The 14,613-nt window shown below is 39.7% G+C and overlaps 2 protein-coding genes across 13 annotated transcripts in view; one reads left to right on the top strand and one right to left on the bottom strand.

The window, feature by feature from the left end:
- Positions 1 to 911: 911 nt before the first annotated feature.
- On the bottom strand, positions 912 to 8,189 carry LOC121901315 (transmembrane O-methyltransferase homolog). Of its 3 annotated transcripts, none has more exons than XM_042418030.1 (5): positions 8,054 to 8,187; positions 5,547 to 5,663; positions 3,407 to 3,701; positions 1,530 to 1,726; positions 912 to 1,420 (listed from the first exon to the last, which is right to left on the bottom strand). In XM_042418030.1, the coding sequence occupies exons 3-5, from the start codon at positions 3,660 to 3,662 to the stop codon at positions 1,076 to 1,078; spliced, it is 798 nt and encodes a 265-aa protein (XP_042273964.1). In that variant the 5' UTR covers positions 3,663 to 3,701; positions 5,547 to 5,663; positions 8,054 to 8,187; the 3' UTR covers positions 912 to 1,075. The 3 variants fall into 3 exon arrangements, with proteins under 3 accessions (XP_042273964.1, XP_042273965.1, XP_042273966.1); XM_042418031.1 differs by having other exon boundaries at positions 5,547 to 5,584; XM_042418032.1 differs by lacking the exon at positions 5,547 to 5,663 and having other exon boundaries at positions 8,054 to 8,189.
- Positions 8,190 to 8,416: 227 nt separating this feature from the next.
- LOC121901312 (LIM and calponin homology domains-containing protein 1-like) overlaps positions 8,417 to 14,613 on the top strand; it is a 105,593-nt gene continuing 99,396 nt past the window's right edge. For all 10 annotated transcript variants that reach the window (XM_042418018.1, XM_042418019.1, XM_042418021.1 and 7 more), the window contains exon 1: positions 8,417 to 9,002. In XM_042418018.1, coding sequence (XP_042273952.1) covers positions 8,901 to 9,002 — 102 coding nt within the window. In that variant the 5' untranslated portion in view covers positions 8,417 to 8,900. The remainder of the gene's footprint in view (positions 9,003 to 14,613) is intronic.

The raw sequence follows: 14,613 nt of genomic DNA, 5'->3' as shown, positions 1-14,613 counted from the left end.
GACAACATATTTGCAGAAATATCATGTTATAATGTGCGTTATTATGGGTAGACTTACATCAAATGTTACACACTTGTGCAGTGTGGCTTTATGTACAAGATTCCCAAATTTGGTTGCAATCCATTTTAGCATTGAAGAGTTCTGACCCGTTAAGGGCATCATCCACACCTTCAAAAACCAATTGCAGACAAACAGTAAGTGTTACCCATAAATGAACTCATGAGTTTTGTCTGGGGTCATCTAAATATGGTATTTACCAAGTTTGGTGAAAATTAGATGAAATATGTGCCAACAGAAGCAAAAAATCCTAAATGGTGGAAAATATTTCCAGGCACAAATGGGCGCAGCCCACATCAGTTGAATCAGCATTGTCCAAGGAATACTCTGTGCAAATATTGTTTTGATTCACCTCACGGTCATGAGTTATGTAAAACACACAATAACTGACCACATGGTGGCGCTATTGGTTCCATGTTTTCATATGTTCAGCATTTCCACATGGGACACCTGTCCATGTAGTATGAATACTTCAGCACTTTTAGTGTTTGAGATACCACCTTGCAAACATAATCCCATAGACTTCCTGTTTTAGGGTTTTTGGTTTTGTTTGTTGCTGATGAGACATTGTAGTGTTGCTTGGGTATTTGAGTTGTATTCATGTTTATTCTGTGGTGGTTCTATGCAGGTTGGTTTCTTTTTTTTTTTTGGGGGGGGGGGGGGGGTTCTTTTGCTGTGTTCCCTCCTATGTTCCTGTGCTTGCTTTGCCCATCTACACACCTGCCCTGTATCATTAATAAACATTTGAAGAACATTTGAGCCATATATTTTATGAGAAGCACAAAACATTTTACTGTGTTTGTTTCCTTAAGTTATCCAAGCTAGAAAAAGATTAAACATTAAACAGCAATTCAAAAAACTGTCGTAAACCATTTATTCAGCACACAGGTCTCACACATAAGTAATACTCAAGAAGGTACAGTGGTTATGGTTGATAAAGTACACAAAGAAAGAAAGCACACACACACACACACACACACACACACACACACACACACACACACACACACACACTTCTTTAGACTCTCTGGTTGACGTTTATGCTAGTTCTTTCCTTCTGGAAGAAGATCTCTGTCATAAACTGAAGCTCTGTCTTGATGCAGTAACAGTCTGGTTTTGCTCTGATATAATCCACAATTCCTCTCAGACTTTCAGCTCTTGGGTCCCTGATGATCAGAAGAACAGAGCAGCCAGAGGGGCAGAGGAGCTCTTCTCTCTCCAGGGCCAGCAGGTCTGTAAGGTACTGCTGGGGGTCATGGTCCATCAGCACCAGATTGAAACCCTCACTGTTCCCTTGATCAGGTTCAAGAAATGGATGCAATGTTGGGATGCTCTCATCTGAACTACATGTCAACACCTGGAACTGCAAAAAGAGCACGAGTTAGAATTCCTCTTTTAAATCTGTTCTTGTTTACCACCTTGTCTGTTATGCGGATGTGATAAACTGAAAAGCTAATCTACCCTGAGCGTACCTGGGAGTGTTTGAAGCCCGCCACCAGTATGATTTCCTCTCCTAGCTCTGATGTGAAAGGGTCCAGCTCCACTGTGATCAGTCTGCCAACAGGGGACAACAGACGCAGCAGGCGGACAGAGCTGTAGCCGCAGTGCATCCCCAGCTCCAGCACCCTAGACGGGCAAATTTGCCTCACCACCTCATCCAGCGCCTCGCCTGAGTCAACAGGACAGGGCTGGTGTTGATTTCTTTGAGTAATTAATGAAGTATCAAAAGGATCTAGTGGTCATTTAGGATCATAAATGTTGCGCCAGGAAGGTGGAATATATGAAAATCAGTGCCCTTCTTATTTTAAACTTGACAGACTAATATTGCAAGTATGTTCCATTAAATTAAAACTTGGATTATTAGGTGTGGATTGATATACTGTGGATATAGAAGCACCAGTTTTATCTTAACCTTTTTTTTTTTTTTAATTATTATTAGTTATCAATATTATTACATGCAAGGAAGTGAAGACTGACAGATAAACAATGTGTCATGTAGAATCACTTTTCAATTCACTATGTTAAAGCAAATTTCAAAAGTTACAGACTTTTAGAGAGACTAACAGAGCTTTTTTGATGATTTGTGATCCGTAAACATATTTATAGAAATATCATAAATTGCAGTTGTCACAGTGGTTTAACTCATAGCTAATTCATGAAAACATTTGTTTTATTTTGTTCTACTTAAACTTGAACTTGAGCTACATTAAGAGAAAATCCAATGTGAAATACAGTATGTTGCAAGACTGTCATGTGATGGACAGGTGAAATGCAATGCACAAACGACACAGTGAGTTTGTAGCAATAAATGAAAAACTGATCATAATTCCATATCAGTCAAATCTTGGTCTAATATATGTGACTCCTTTGATTAATAGATTCACATCTTTATATCATGGACGGTTATTCAAGGTGTCAACTTGCATCTGGATTGCAAATAAATAAGCTTTAAACATTGACTTGCAACTTGTTTATATTGACTCCAGACTTGAATCTTAATAATGACTTACAAACAGTAACAGTTGTTCAAGGATTGGTAAGGCACTGTGAACATTCCTGCAAAGCAAAGTTTTGATTTTTTTCAACTTCCCCGAATGCTCCAATGTATCACAGTGTGCACCTGCCCGCTGTTATGGAATTTTCCATCTTTAGGGGTTACAAATTGGGTTATATTGGGTCAAGCGTGAGCCTTGAGGTCACAGAGTGAACAACATTAAGTCTTACAGAGAGAGACACTGCCTCTCCTTGGATATGCAGCTATCTGGGTATTTGGGAAAACTTGAGCCATTGTGATAAAGAGTGAACCTGCGTTGTCCCGGTAACCAAGGTCAGGAAGATGGCCTAGACACCACAGATAGGTGATTGCGAAGATTTACATTGGCATAACCAGACAGTGCTGACATAAACCTGAAAGAACCATGCAGTGTGACCAGAACTAACACGGGTAAAGTGCAGTTCCTTGTTTAGAAACTAGTGAACAATTTTTTCATATTGTAGGCTGTCAGACCTTCAGAAGGCAGAACGGGAAGAGACAGCTTCTTGTGCAGAACACCTTGATGTTTACTGTTTCAGTTCTCAGCTTGGCCAAGTGTTTCAATAAACTCAGCTGACATCAAGACTCCGGTACACTTTCTTCTACCTGAGGTGTTGACCAATGCTCGGAATTTCTACACAACACCCACCACAAGAGTGTGACACTGAATCAAAACACAATAAACTGCACTGGTATCTCAGCAGCCTCCACTGGATCTGTACCCAACATTACAGCCTTTGGTTTAAGAGACTTCAAGGACAATTTCTTGTATCATAAATGCACATGATAAATAAAGCGATTCTTATGCATACTGACCAATTTGTGGACCGATGCAGAGAGAAGGATGTGTGTCAGCATAGAGGTCAAAGGTCTCCAGGACGCTGTCAGCATTGCCGTGGGTGCATTCGGAGAACACAAAGGCGTGGGTGCTCCTTACACACACTCTTCCTCGCACCAGTCTCAGTGCCCAGGCCAGAGCTCGATGGCACAGTGTGGCAACTTTGACACGATAGCGGCTGGATAAAATGATGATGGCAGGAAGCAGCGGGATGGAAACGACCGTCAGCCACATTTGAATAGCTGTGGAGAAGACGGTAGGAGGCCTCAAAATCTGTGGATGAAAAGAGGAGAAGTTGAGATCAGTCTGTGGACCTCCAACGTGTGACTGATTTGAGGAATGTAATATTTGCCTTTTGAAAAAAGCCAGCCATTGCGTATTATTTAGACTTTATTAAAGTCTGATAACCAATTTTGGCTCATTTACAGCTCTTATGAAATACCAGATTTTACTCTTGGCATATGAATTGAGCAAGAAAAGAAAAAAAATCTTACTGAAAGCAAAAAGCACCTTCATTTTCAGCAGTTTTAGCCAATAATTTGTCATATTTGATAAGATATTTTGTGGTTGTGTTTTGTAAAATAAAGAAAATACTCTGTAAAGTCCCAAAAGGAAAAATGGAAGTTTGGAAATCTACAGTAAACTCAGTCCACTGATGAAGACTATGCCATATGGTTGAAAGCTCCAGGAGAAGCTAGTGGACCTAGAGCTGAGATTGTATCTTGTCATGTACAGGTTAAGTATTTCATATTTTACACTTATTATTTTGTATATGTGTGTTTCCAATTCAGAGTTGCTTCTTGATACCCGACACCACATTATTAAAAAAAACAGATAACATTTAGGATTGATTGATTGATTGAAAGGCAGCAGTACAATACATATTCAGTACAGGGTATCCCACCCATTCAATAATTAATACATGAATCAATCCTACAATATACAGCATAAATCCATATGTATGCCCAAACGGCTTAATCTATACCTAAATAAGTCAAAATCAATCAGACTTAAAAACCATATGTTCTCCTAATGCATGAACAATTAAAACAAACAAAATGTGTAATTAGGAACTAATGCAACTCAACTTAAATAGTTATATTTAGGACCAGCTGCTACTCAGCCAACTCTTTAGGGAGGACTTAAAGTTTCCAGCAGAGCTAATCGACTTAAGGCCTGCAGGTAACCCATTCCACGTAACAGCTGCTGAATATAAAAACCAGTCAGAGGACTACATTGAGGAAGCTATGACTTGTAATTTTTTAGCAGACAGCAAAAAAATGACAAAAACACTGGTCTCTGGCACCCCCTGCAGGCACAATGTGGTATTATTTTGGTGTAAATCATGGAGGGAAAAGAGTCAGTAGGTTTTACTTACAAACAAACACTAAAGCAACTAATCTGCTGTTATGTCTCAAGTATCCTTTGAGAGTCCAACCACCACCACCAACACTCAGATTTTATATATTTGCCCTAAATGGGTCAACAGTATTTTTTTAAATTAACTCTCAATATAATAAATATCCCACACTGCCTCCTTGGTTTCTGAATGATATAAACCTCCTGTCAGTAACATAAAGGAAACTGCATTTCTCTTGCACGTGAAAACATCATTTTGTGAGTTGTGTGTCTTTGGGGTTCCATAGATTTACCACATTTTCACATTTTACAGGAAAACAGGGAAAAGAAACACCTAAATGCACATTTTCAGTATTAAACATACCAAACGTAACACAATAGAACGATGGTTGAAAAAGTAAAGCAGCAGCCGAGCTATAAAGCTACATATAATTCATATTAATATTCTTTTTTGCAAAACCCCTCCATGTTTTATTCTTATTCATCTTTACTACAGGCACCATCATGTATTCACCGTCTACTGTATCTTGCAATAAATAAAAAATGACTGAATATACAACGGTATCATAACATTTCTAACAGTGTAACATCAATACACATATCTAATAAATGGTGTTTTAGATTAAAATTGTAAGAGGATTCTGGGTATTCTAGTAGCTTATTAGGAAAATAAAGAAAATGAAAAATTGAACAAGGACATTGAACTACTTTCTTGATACAGAAGTAATAACACGATAACAGTAGCAGAGTAGTACTTGCCAAACCGCAGCGTTGCTCGTCCAGGTTAAGAGTGTGTCCTGTCAAACACAGATGGGACTGTCACTCTGTTAAGTCAAGTACACTATAGGTGATCAGCATATGAAAACAGCGTACCCACTGAAAGACAAACCATGATGTTATTTTAGACATAGGCTAGATCTTATCGGACAAAGTCAACTTGAAAGAAAACGAAAAAGGAAGGAAAGGAAATAGATGCCTGTGTGATAGAAGACAGGAGAGGTGAGTGAGTACATCTTCAGTACAAAAGGAAATGAAAATTTCCTGTCTGGGAAGCTGCTCCTCCCATTTTTTAAGCACTGCTGCGTTATTCCACAAGAGGTCAGCAAACATGTAAGAATATAACACCTGTGCAGGTCAGACGCTTGATTGGCATCCTCTAACTATGGGGCCTCATATGGTAAAGTGGTTAAAAATGGTGAAATTATTTGTGTGCGGCCTTTCTTTTTGAGAAATCTGCCCAATTAAGCTGACTTACTATGTAAACTGTTTATTTTTAATTATTTCACTGACCAAAGATGGATTGTGTTTCACTCAAAATGCAGTTAGAAATGTCTAATGACTAATGGAAGCAGTATGAAAACAGAGATAAAGACATTTTCTTAATAGTATGCTTTAGTTTATTGCCTTAGGATGATACAGGAGGTCATAGTTGACTCTGTTTCGCTTCTGCTCTACATCAGTGAACTCTTTGCTCTCTCAGTTGCTCCACATAGTGAAAGTGGGTGTGAGATCCCCAGTGTGTTGCTGCCCTCATTGGCTGGTGGTGGAGTGGCACTGCTCTGTGTATTTTTGGCCATTCGAGCGAATCATACTGCGGCGTGCAAGTCCCTGTCAGTCCAGCTGCGTCAAGTTAGCCAGGAGCAGCCGGTTTATTACCGGAAGCGAAGCCATTCTGCAATTAAAATAAGAGCATAAGCGGATGGCTGAAGGGGTGGGTGGAAGCCTCAGTAACCTGTTTTATAGCCTTCATTTGTCAACTCAGACATTAGTTGCCTGTGCATTTTCACTGACAACTACCAACAATGCCTGTAAACCACACATCCATGCCGTAAACCTTATATTAGGTCGGCTTGTATCAGCATGGTTTTCCTAAAGATCAATACGTTAGTCAGACTTTGAAAGTCCTCACAGGTCGTTTAACAACTTTTATGTAATGGAGAACAGATATATGCAATTTTTGGTTACCTTCCTGTTTCATTTGAACCGCAGAGATATGGAAAGTATGCAAAGATAAGTTAAATAATGAAATTTAGTGGCTAATTCTCAGTTTTTTCAGTACTTACACTTATGAAAGAGTGTTAAACGTTGTAGCAAAAGCCTTAATGTCGTTTAAACCCATCTTCATATTTGTGAAACCTTTATTTTGACCCCCCCCCCCATCCATACCACATTAGACCAAGTCCAGATCAAAAACCTCTATACTTAGACTTGTCAAGTCTGGACTAGATTACCAAGGAGACTCCAGAGACTCATTAAAACAGTTTCATATTTGTGAAACATTTATTCTATTTGTGAGAAATGAAGAAGGCAAAAAAAAGGGGGGGCTGATTTCACTGATGTTGCAGCTAGAAATTCACAGCAGGATTCCACATCTTTCCATTTTTCATTTCATTGGTTTTGACCATGTAGAGTTTTTTCACTTAAAAGCAAAGACAGTAAAATTATTTTTATCTTATGAAAAGCATTTACACAACATATTTTTAGCGTAAATGTTCTAATCTGTTTAATGTGGTCTCGGTGGGAAAAAGGCAGTAAAATCCTTTTTTTCATTTTTCATAAGCAAACTAAAGATTTAACACAACTGGAAGTGAATTTGAACAGCGTTAAAGCTTTTGCTCTGATGTCTAACACTCTTTCATAAGTGTGAGTGGTGAAAAAACGGTTAATCCGCCACTAAATATAAATAAAATACACCTTAACCACCGTTTCGTCAAAATTTGGACGCCTCACCTCCGGTTCGGTGGTCTGTTCGGTTTGAGAAAAAAAGTTACAAGCAGGGAAACTGTTCAAAGCCCTTTCCCATCCTGTAGCCCATGTTATACTTTTCATTTCAGTTGAAAAGAGGAGACTTTAATGAATATGAAAATGTCTTTAAATCGGCTGTTAGTGTTGTCAAACGACCTCCTGCAAGTTTTGGACAGTGACGTTATTTACCATTGAGATAAACACATGCTTGAGCTAGCTGCTAATTAGCTAATTAATAATTCTGTGACTCGAATGTCACTATCTTAAAATTAACCGTTAGCTAATGTTAAAATCACAGGTGTGAAAAGGAGGCCAGGGACAAACTGAGGCTAACTGTTAGCTGTTAGCGATGGCTTGTGAGATAACGTTTCCTAGCAACCATCTATGCTAGCCAGATAACTTAAGATATATTAGCCTATGGATGAATTACTAACACAGTGTTAGTAGCTGCCTTCTGTGGTTCTGACTTACAGTTTTAGTTGACAGCCACACTAGAAAATGCATTACTATTTTGTACTTACACCAAGATTTCAAAGTGTCCTTATCATTCTCAGTAGCCTGCTGTCCAATTCCCTGTACGGTGTTACACCATATTTGGTGACCCATCAGATTCTGTGACCTGCAGTGTTGGTACCCAGATCCTTAAATAAAAGTATCAATTCCACAATGTAAAACTACTTCGTTACAAGTAAAAATCATGCAGAATCCTACTTAAGTAAAAGTATAGAGGTATTACCAGCTAGATTTATTTGAAGTACTAAACCCTGATTTTCTGCAACATTAGTACTTTTACTTTACTTTAAGTAGGATTTTAAATCCAGGAATTTCACTCGTAATGAAGTATTTTTTACATTGTGGTATTGATACTTTTACTTTTACTTACTACTACCGAGTGCTACTTCCAACACTGCAGGTCACAGAATCTGATGGGTAACCAAATACGGTGAAACACCTGTTAGCTTGCGTTAGCTAACCAGGTTAACGCTAACGTTAGTTGACTAGGTAAATAACGGTTGTTAGCTGATGGGTGTCAAAACAAAACAAGTACGGTGCCTGATCGTTGCAAGCTTTTATTTCGAGTGCCCTCCCCGGAAACCGTGCATGTGACTGTGGCTAACTTGACGCTGATGTCTGCCCACAGACTCCAACTGGAGCGATACTGGAGAGCAGCAACTGGTCCGTTCGCCTCGCCGGTGCTGCTGCTGCTGCTGCTGCTGCGACACCTACAACCGACGGAGGAGAACAAGCTGACTGACGCGGTTCACGACTAATTTCGTTGGAATAACGCGGCACAGAGCTGTTTTTTTTATTTTTTATTTTTACACATTTTACAGCCTTTAATACTTGGAGAGCAGAGCTTCTTCGCCAATGGCAAGTCCGGTTGCAGACATAGGACAGTCTCATCAGCATCACCCTGTGACCGAGTCGGCCGCAGACTCCGCTTTTCAAGAGGCGCAGAAATGGATCGAGGTGAGTCACTGAATATCAACGAAGAGCCCGTTTAATGTATCAACACTTCTGCACTTTGCTTCCCTTTTGTGTAAGTGTTTTGTTGTCGTTATGTGGCCTTAGTTACTGGTTTGCAACCTCTACCTGCAGCGCCTTCTCCTTTATACGCCTGTTTGATTTTTATTGCTTCGTCACCTGTTGAAAGGTGAGCCAAACTGCAATAATTCAATTAACAAAAAAACCCCAATTATGTCTTTGAAGTTTCTGTGTTGGGTTACAGGGTGTCTGTTGCTCAGTGGGGGTATTTATAGCGACTATGTTTAATTTAATAGTATTTTAATCCAATCTGCCATATAACATTCTTGTAGTAGTCCAATAGGGACTTGCGTCAGTGAAACTCAAGTTAATAACTACCATATTGCTCCCAAAACAGAAAGTTATACGAATAACCTCTATTGATTCAGCATATCTGCAATCATTTTGTAATGTTCAGTATAAGATATTAAATGTTTATACTAGACCCTCCTGAGTGTTACAGCAGGCTCTCCGTTGCTTTTGGTGAGGGCTATTGTACAGTGGCTGTGGCTGCTGTGGGGCCTGGTGCGTGTTTGGCTGAAAACAATGAATGCATCATGTGGAATGGATTTTTGCCTCATTGCGAGCCTGGTGAACAATAATCACACAAACGAGGTTTTGTTCTGGGAGAATTTCAATCACGACACTCGCCTGCCCCCGTTGCATTTGACTTTGTCATCCTGCAGTGAGCTGCCCTCTTGTCAGCCCTTCAAAACACTGATGACTGGCTGATTATGTATATGTGTGTGCTTCTGGTGGAATGCAGTCACAGCTTTGTAGGTTTACATAAAGGCTTAAATATGTGATTTTTAAGCCCACTGTGGCACAGAGAGAGCTTTTTTTTTAAGTGATTGATTCAGAGCAGCAGGGGCATAGATAGGAATTATGGAGCCTCTTTACAGGAAAGGACTCTTGGACCCCCCCATACTCCTCTCTAATTTACATTTCCTAATCAATCATTTGACAAGTTGAGTGCAGACAAAACCTCATTACATTAATTCCTGTGTGTCTCAGTGAACTGGACACCTTCTGTATTTGTTTTGGAGGACTTTTTGTTTGTAGTTTTGTAGTTTTTAGTGGTTTTAAAGACAGAAGTTAAAGCCACAGTCTCTTTATTTGCTCTTTATTTTGCATCCCTGCATTTTTAATCTTTGTGATCAGCTACCACATTACATTTATACTGGTGGGACTGTCCTACCGGCTATTTATCCTATCATTTGATATGAATTTATACATCATATAGTCAAATTTATCACAGCTACAACTTGACTCACAGCCTTTGTATTACTAATAAGACTGTAACAGTAATTTTACACACTTTTTAAAAGGTCTGCTGTTTCTTTTATACATCTGCCCAGACTTGTATTTTGACATTTATAATCCTGTGTTTCTTCCTAAAACTTATTACATTAACTTGTGTACATATTAACATGCTCTTTTCAAACAAATGCAAGTGTGTGCAACCTTGAAAAAAATATTTAAAAATGATAAATCCTCTTTAACAGTGTCAGGCGCCATTACAGGCCTATTTAGCAGGACCAAACTCCTCGGAGGCCCATATCACATCTTTAAAAAGCCACTACTGACCTAGAATCTCCGAGGCAGATGGGACTGAGAGCTGAAAAGGCGGGAGGGAAGTGATACCACTCCTGCGTTGTTGTTCTTCTATCACCCTTCTCCCGTGGGGGCTGATATCATTACCTACACACACACACACACACACTCATGGTAACGGTCCTTCAGTCACCTCAGGGAGGCAGAGACAGGACACTGGTTTCTGAATGAATGGAACAAGACAAAGCCTCGGTTAGCATCCCAGTGGCCGATGTTTCACTGTATTCACATGCTGTATCGTACTGTATATGATGTCAGGACCTCAGGCTTGGGGTTATGACAACAGGTTTCCTGTTTGCCATGTTTTGTCAGTGACAAATCAGAGAGCGCTAAAAAACTCCATCTATCATCCTCGCAGCTGTAACTTGTGTGCTTTGTGTCGTGCACTTCGTCAGCTGAGGTGTAAAGTAATAATCGCACCTATTAATATCATGTCCAACATGTCGTGGAGGAAATAAAGACCGGCACTAGATATCTTAATTGAGAAGGCATATATTTGAATCTTCTGACCTTCTTCATACACAAAAACATCAGATACCATAGACTTGACATGAAGTGACTTGTTTGATTTCAGGGCCTGTTCAGACTACGTGTGTTTGGGATGATTTTTCATTACAAGGAGCAGTTACTCTCTAATTTTGGTTTGTTTTGGCAGGTGAAAATAATTTGAATTCTGTTCTTGACTCGGTAACCACACAGAGACTCTTTAGACTGCTGTTGAAAACCAGATTTATGCTGCTCTGTCAACGCGTTCTGGGGGTCCCTCCATAGTTCCAGTTTAGGAGGAACTGATTTATAGTTCAGCGTAACAGGACATGTATGTGTACTACATTATCAGGCATTCATTATGTACCTGAAGTAATCGTTTACACACGGCATAGAGCGAGGCTTGCGCTGGAAATGACTTTGCCAGATAACAAATTTGAAATTAATCTGGCGTTGCTGAAAGGTAAAAGATGACTGAATCTTCAGTTTGCTTCATGTTGTCTTTGCTTTAAACGATCTCTTCCAGCATTAAAAAAAAACATGTAGGAGAAAACATGAGCTGACTTAGCACGTGGAATAACAATAGCCGAAGCATACAGTAGATGCATTTTTGAGGAAGCGCATGTCGCAACCAAATGTTAAACTACATTTCCCACCAAGATCTGTTTCAGAAATAATCCCTAATTGGGAGAAAGAATTTTTTTTCTTCTTCTTTTGTTATAAAGTAACTTACCCATATTTTACACTTTGATTTATGAAATAATGTGTCATCATGGGAACCAAGCTTAGACAAATGGGATCCAACAGTGCTGCCTGTAAAACCCAACGCCATGACGCATCATTCACACCTGCACTCAATACTTCCTCGAAGGCCACTTCCTCTCACCATCTCCTCAATAACACTGTCACTAATGACAGTGTTTAGGCTCCTCTGAACTTCAGAAGAGGACTGACTGGCCCTTTGAGGGTGGAAACCTTCAGTCGGTTAGGCTGATTGATTTGCGTCTTATAGCCACAGGGTGTTAGCATGAACGGAAACCCAGTGGAATTATCTCACTGGTTCTTTTCTTGTCACATATCTTAGTGGTGTGATGAATGGTCTTTCTTCTTAACTGTGATCGAGGACTATTGTGCTTGCAGGCAAATTCATATCAAAGCGTAAATGTGAGAAAGTATTTCTCTTAAGAGTTGTGTTATTTCATCACTTGTTTCGTTTTGATTAAAGACATTTCTGGAGGAAATATATCCAACTGATAAATGAACATGAAGAATATGTATTGGAACAAATGGAAAAAAAAATGTAATCAAGAAAAACAAACCGGGATTAGCATGTGGGGTGTAATAAGATATCTTGTCAGTTTTAAGCGTTTTAAGCAGTTTCATGTTGGTCGCTGGTGTCCTTGGGGAGTCGGTCATATAAAATGAATCAAGTCCATATAAACTGGAAGTTTAGCCTCGCTGCCAGGGAGGCTGTCTTGTAAAGCTTAGAAAAGACGACATGATTTAAAACCCAAAGTTGGCAGCTGTTTTTCAAGATTGTGGGGCAGGTCACCTTGGATCTTCACTGTGATTTGTGAGTGTAGTTTATTCACATCTTTTGCCTCCTGACTGAGGCTCAGACCAGTGGTAACTATCCTAACAATCATGATGGAATCTGGACAAATCATCTTGTTTTAGCTGGTCAGTGATATCTCAGTAGGTGCTTCTGTGTCTATATATGAACAGAAATCAGCCATTAAATGTTTGATACTGAGTCCTTTCACAGTCATTTTACAATGTCTTCAATATCTTCCATATCTTCTCATCTGATCGTATGTTTAAAATGTTACATTGTGGTTTAAGTATCTGCTGGTGGTACTCAACTTCTTAGCTCTGTTATGTGTCCAAAATGTATAATCTAAATAATATTCTTTGGCAAGAGGTCTTTTCCAGAGCTTGTTTCATCTTGTTCAGTGTCTCGTTTCCATTAGTTCTGTATTTCCTAAGTATCTCTCTCTCTACCCTGAACCCCCACCCCCTTCTGTCTAAGTCATGGCATGTTTAGGGGGCTGTGAATAATACAGCGTTCCATTGTGACAAGCCTGAAAGGGAAAGTGATATCATCTACATGTCTGTGGCTGATATGATTGTACTCAACAGTCAAATCACCAGACCGATCTATGTTATTAGATTCTCTTTTCAGTGAATATCACTGTGACAGGATATCTAATCCTCATTCCGCTGTTCACAGTGTTCGAATCATCTTGGGACTTGGGGTGTGAGGGCTTTCGATATTTGTGTAGTGTAGTCATGTTTATGGAGAAGGCACAACACAAAAAATGAGTTCAAAACTGCACAATACAGCTACAACCAGCATATAACCTTGTTTGATATTTGTTATTCTTTGAAGAAGTCCTGTGCACAGGGGAAATGGAAGATATTCAATAGACACTCGTCTACAATACCAAACATGTTTGTAAGGTAATTGATTGAAACCTAAGTGAAATCCTGACAATCAGGACCAACCTCATCTGACTGGAATGAGATACGGCATATCTAATTAAAGTGGTAAACAGGATTAGACTTGATGACGGCTTCTGGTGTTTGCTGTGGAAACTTTGAATTAAATGGCCAGGAAATGATGAACCAAGCTAATAAAATGGGGGAAAAAATTAGAGTTTTTAAATCACCACAGCAACCAAAAGCACAAGTTTTGTTTTGGTGCTTGTGTTGTGGTGGGAGAGAGGCTACTCTGCATTACGAGGGAACGCTGGTGCATACTGGCTGCCGTTCGTCTTTGCTAAATAGACATTTGACTGTGAACTTCACTGCTTGTGTGATTAATGTGGCCTTCCTGCATTTTGCTCGAACTTTTTATGTTTCTCTGTTTTCTGTCTGTGTGTTTTGATTGCTCCCTGAGCTGGAATACGTGACTTCAAACTGTTGGACTTTGGATTAACTAAAGTGAACTACTGCCTATCTTCTCTACGGGGATTTATGGATTTTGGATTGTCCAACGTAAAATGCTTCCTACCTGCTCTACTGGGATCCCTTTTCTCCGGAGCACAGTGGCTGTCTCTTTCTCCAGCCTTCCCACTCAGGTGTGCCACAAAGCCCCGTCCGGTTCACCTGCACTCTCTATCAGTGTGGAAATCACCCAGAGCTGCGTTGTTACTGACAGACTCTACTAACTGGGGTTTTTTCTTCAACTGGAGCTCCCCTTCATGTATGCTGTAATGATCTGCACGGTGTGACTATAACTGTGGCCGTTACCAACACTGCAATTCTGCCTGAACAACGCAACTGCTTTAATTATGATGTCCTACATCGCCACAATGCTAGAATTTGCGCAGCTTCCTAATACACCCAACAAGGGGTTTTTAAACCCGCTGCCAAGAGTTTGGGATTTAAAGAAACAGACCTCATTACATCCATAGAGGCTTGCGCCGCAAAATATGGAGTGGATCACAGTGTACTG

Source organism: Thunnus maccoyii, chromosome 8 (assembly GCF_910596095.1).
Source record: "Thunnus maccoyii chromosome 8, fThuMac1.1, whole genome shotgun sequence".
Classification (NCBI taxonomy): Eukaryota; Metazoa; Chordata; class Actinopteri; order Scombriformes; family Scombridae; genus Thunnus; species Thunnus maccoyii.
Note: the sequence above shows the minus strand (reverse complement) of the source record. Positions and strands in the feature narration are given on the sequence as shown.

Bases quoted from the DNA above. Each gene is read 5' to 3' on its own strand.
- LOC121901315 (XM_042418032.1), bottom strand. From the start codon at position 3,662: ATGTGGCTGACGGTCGTTTCCATCCCGCTGCTTCCTGCCATCATCATT. The intron at 1,727-3,406 runs GTCAGTATGCAT...CTGTTGACTCAG, and splicing joins CTGCATCGGTCCACAAATTG to GCGAGGCGCTGGATGAGGTG. The intron at 1,421-1,529 runs GTACGCTCAGGG...CTCTTTTTGCAG, and splicing joins CGGGCTTCAAACACTCCCAG to TTCCAGGTGTTGACATGTAG.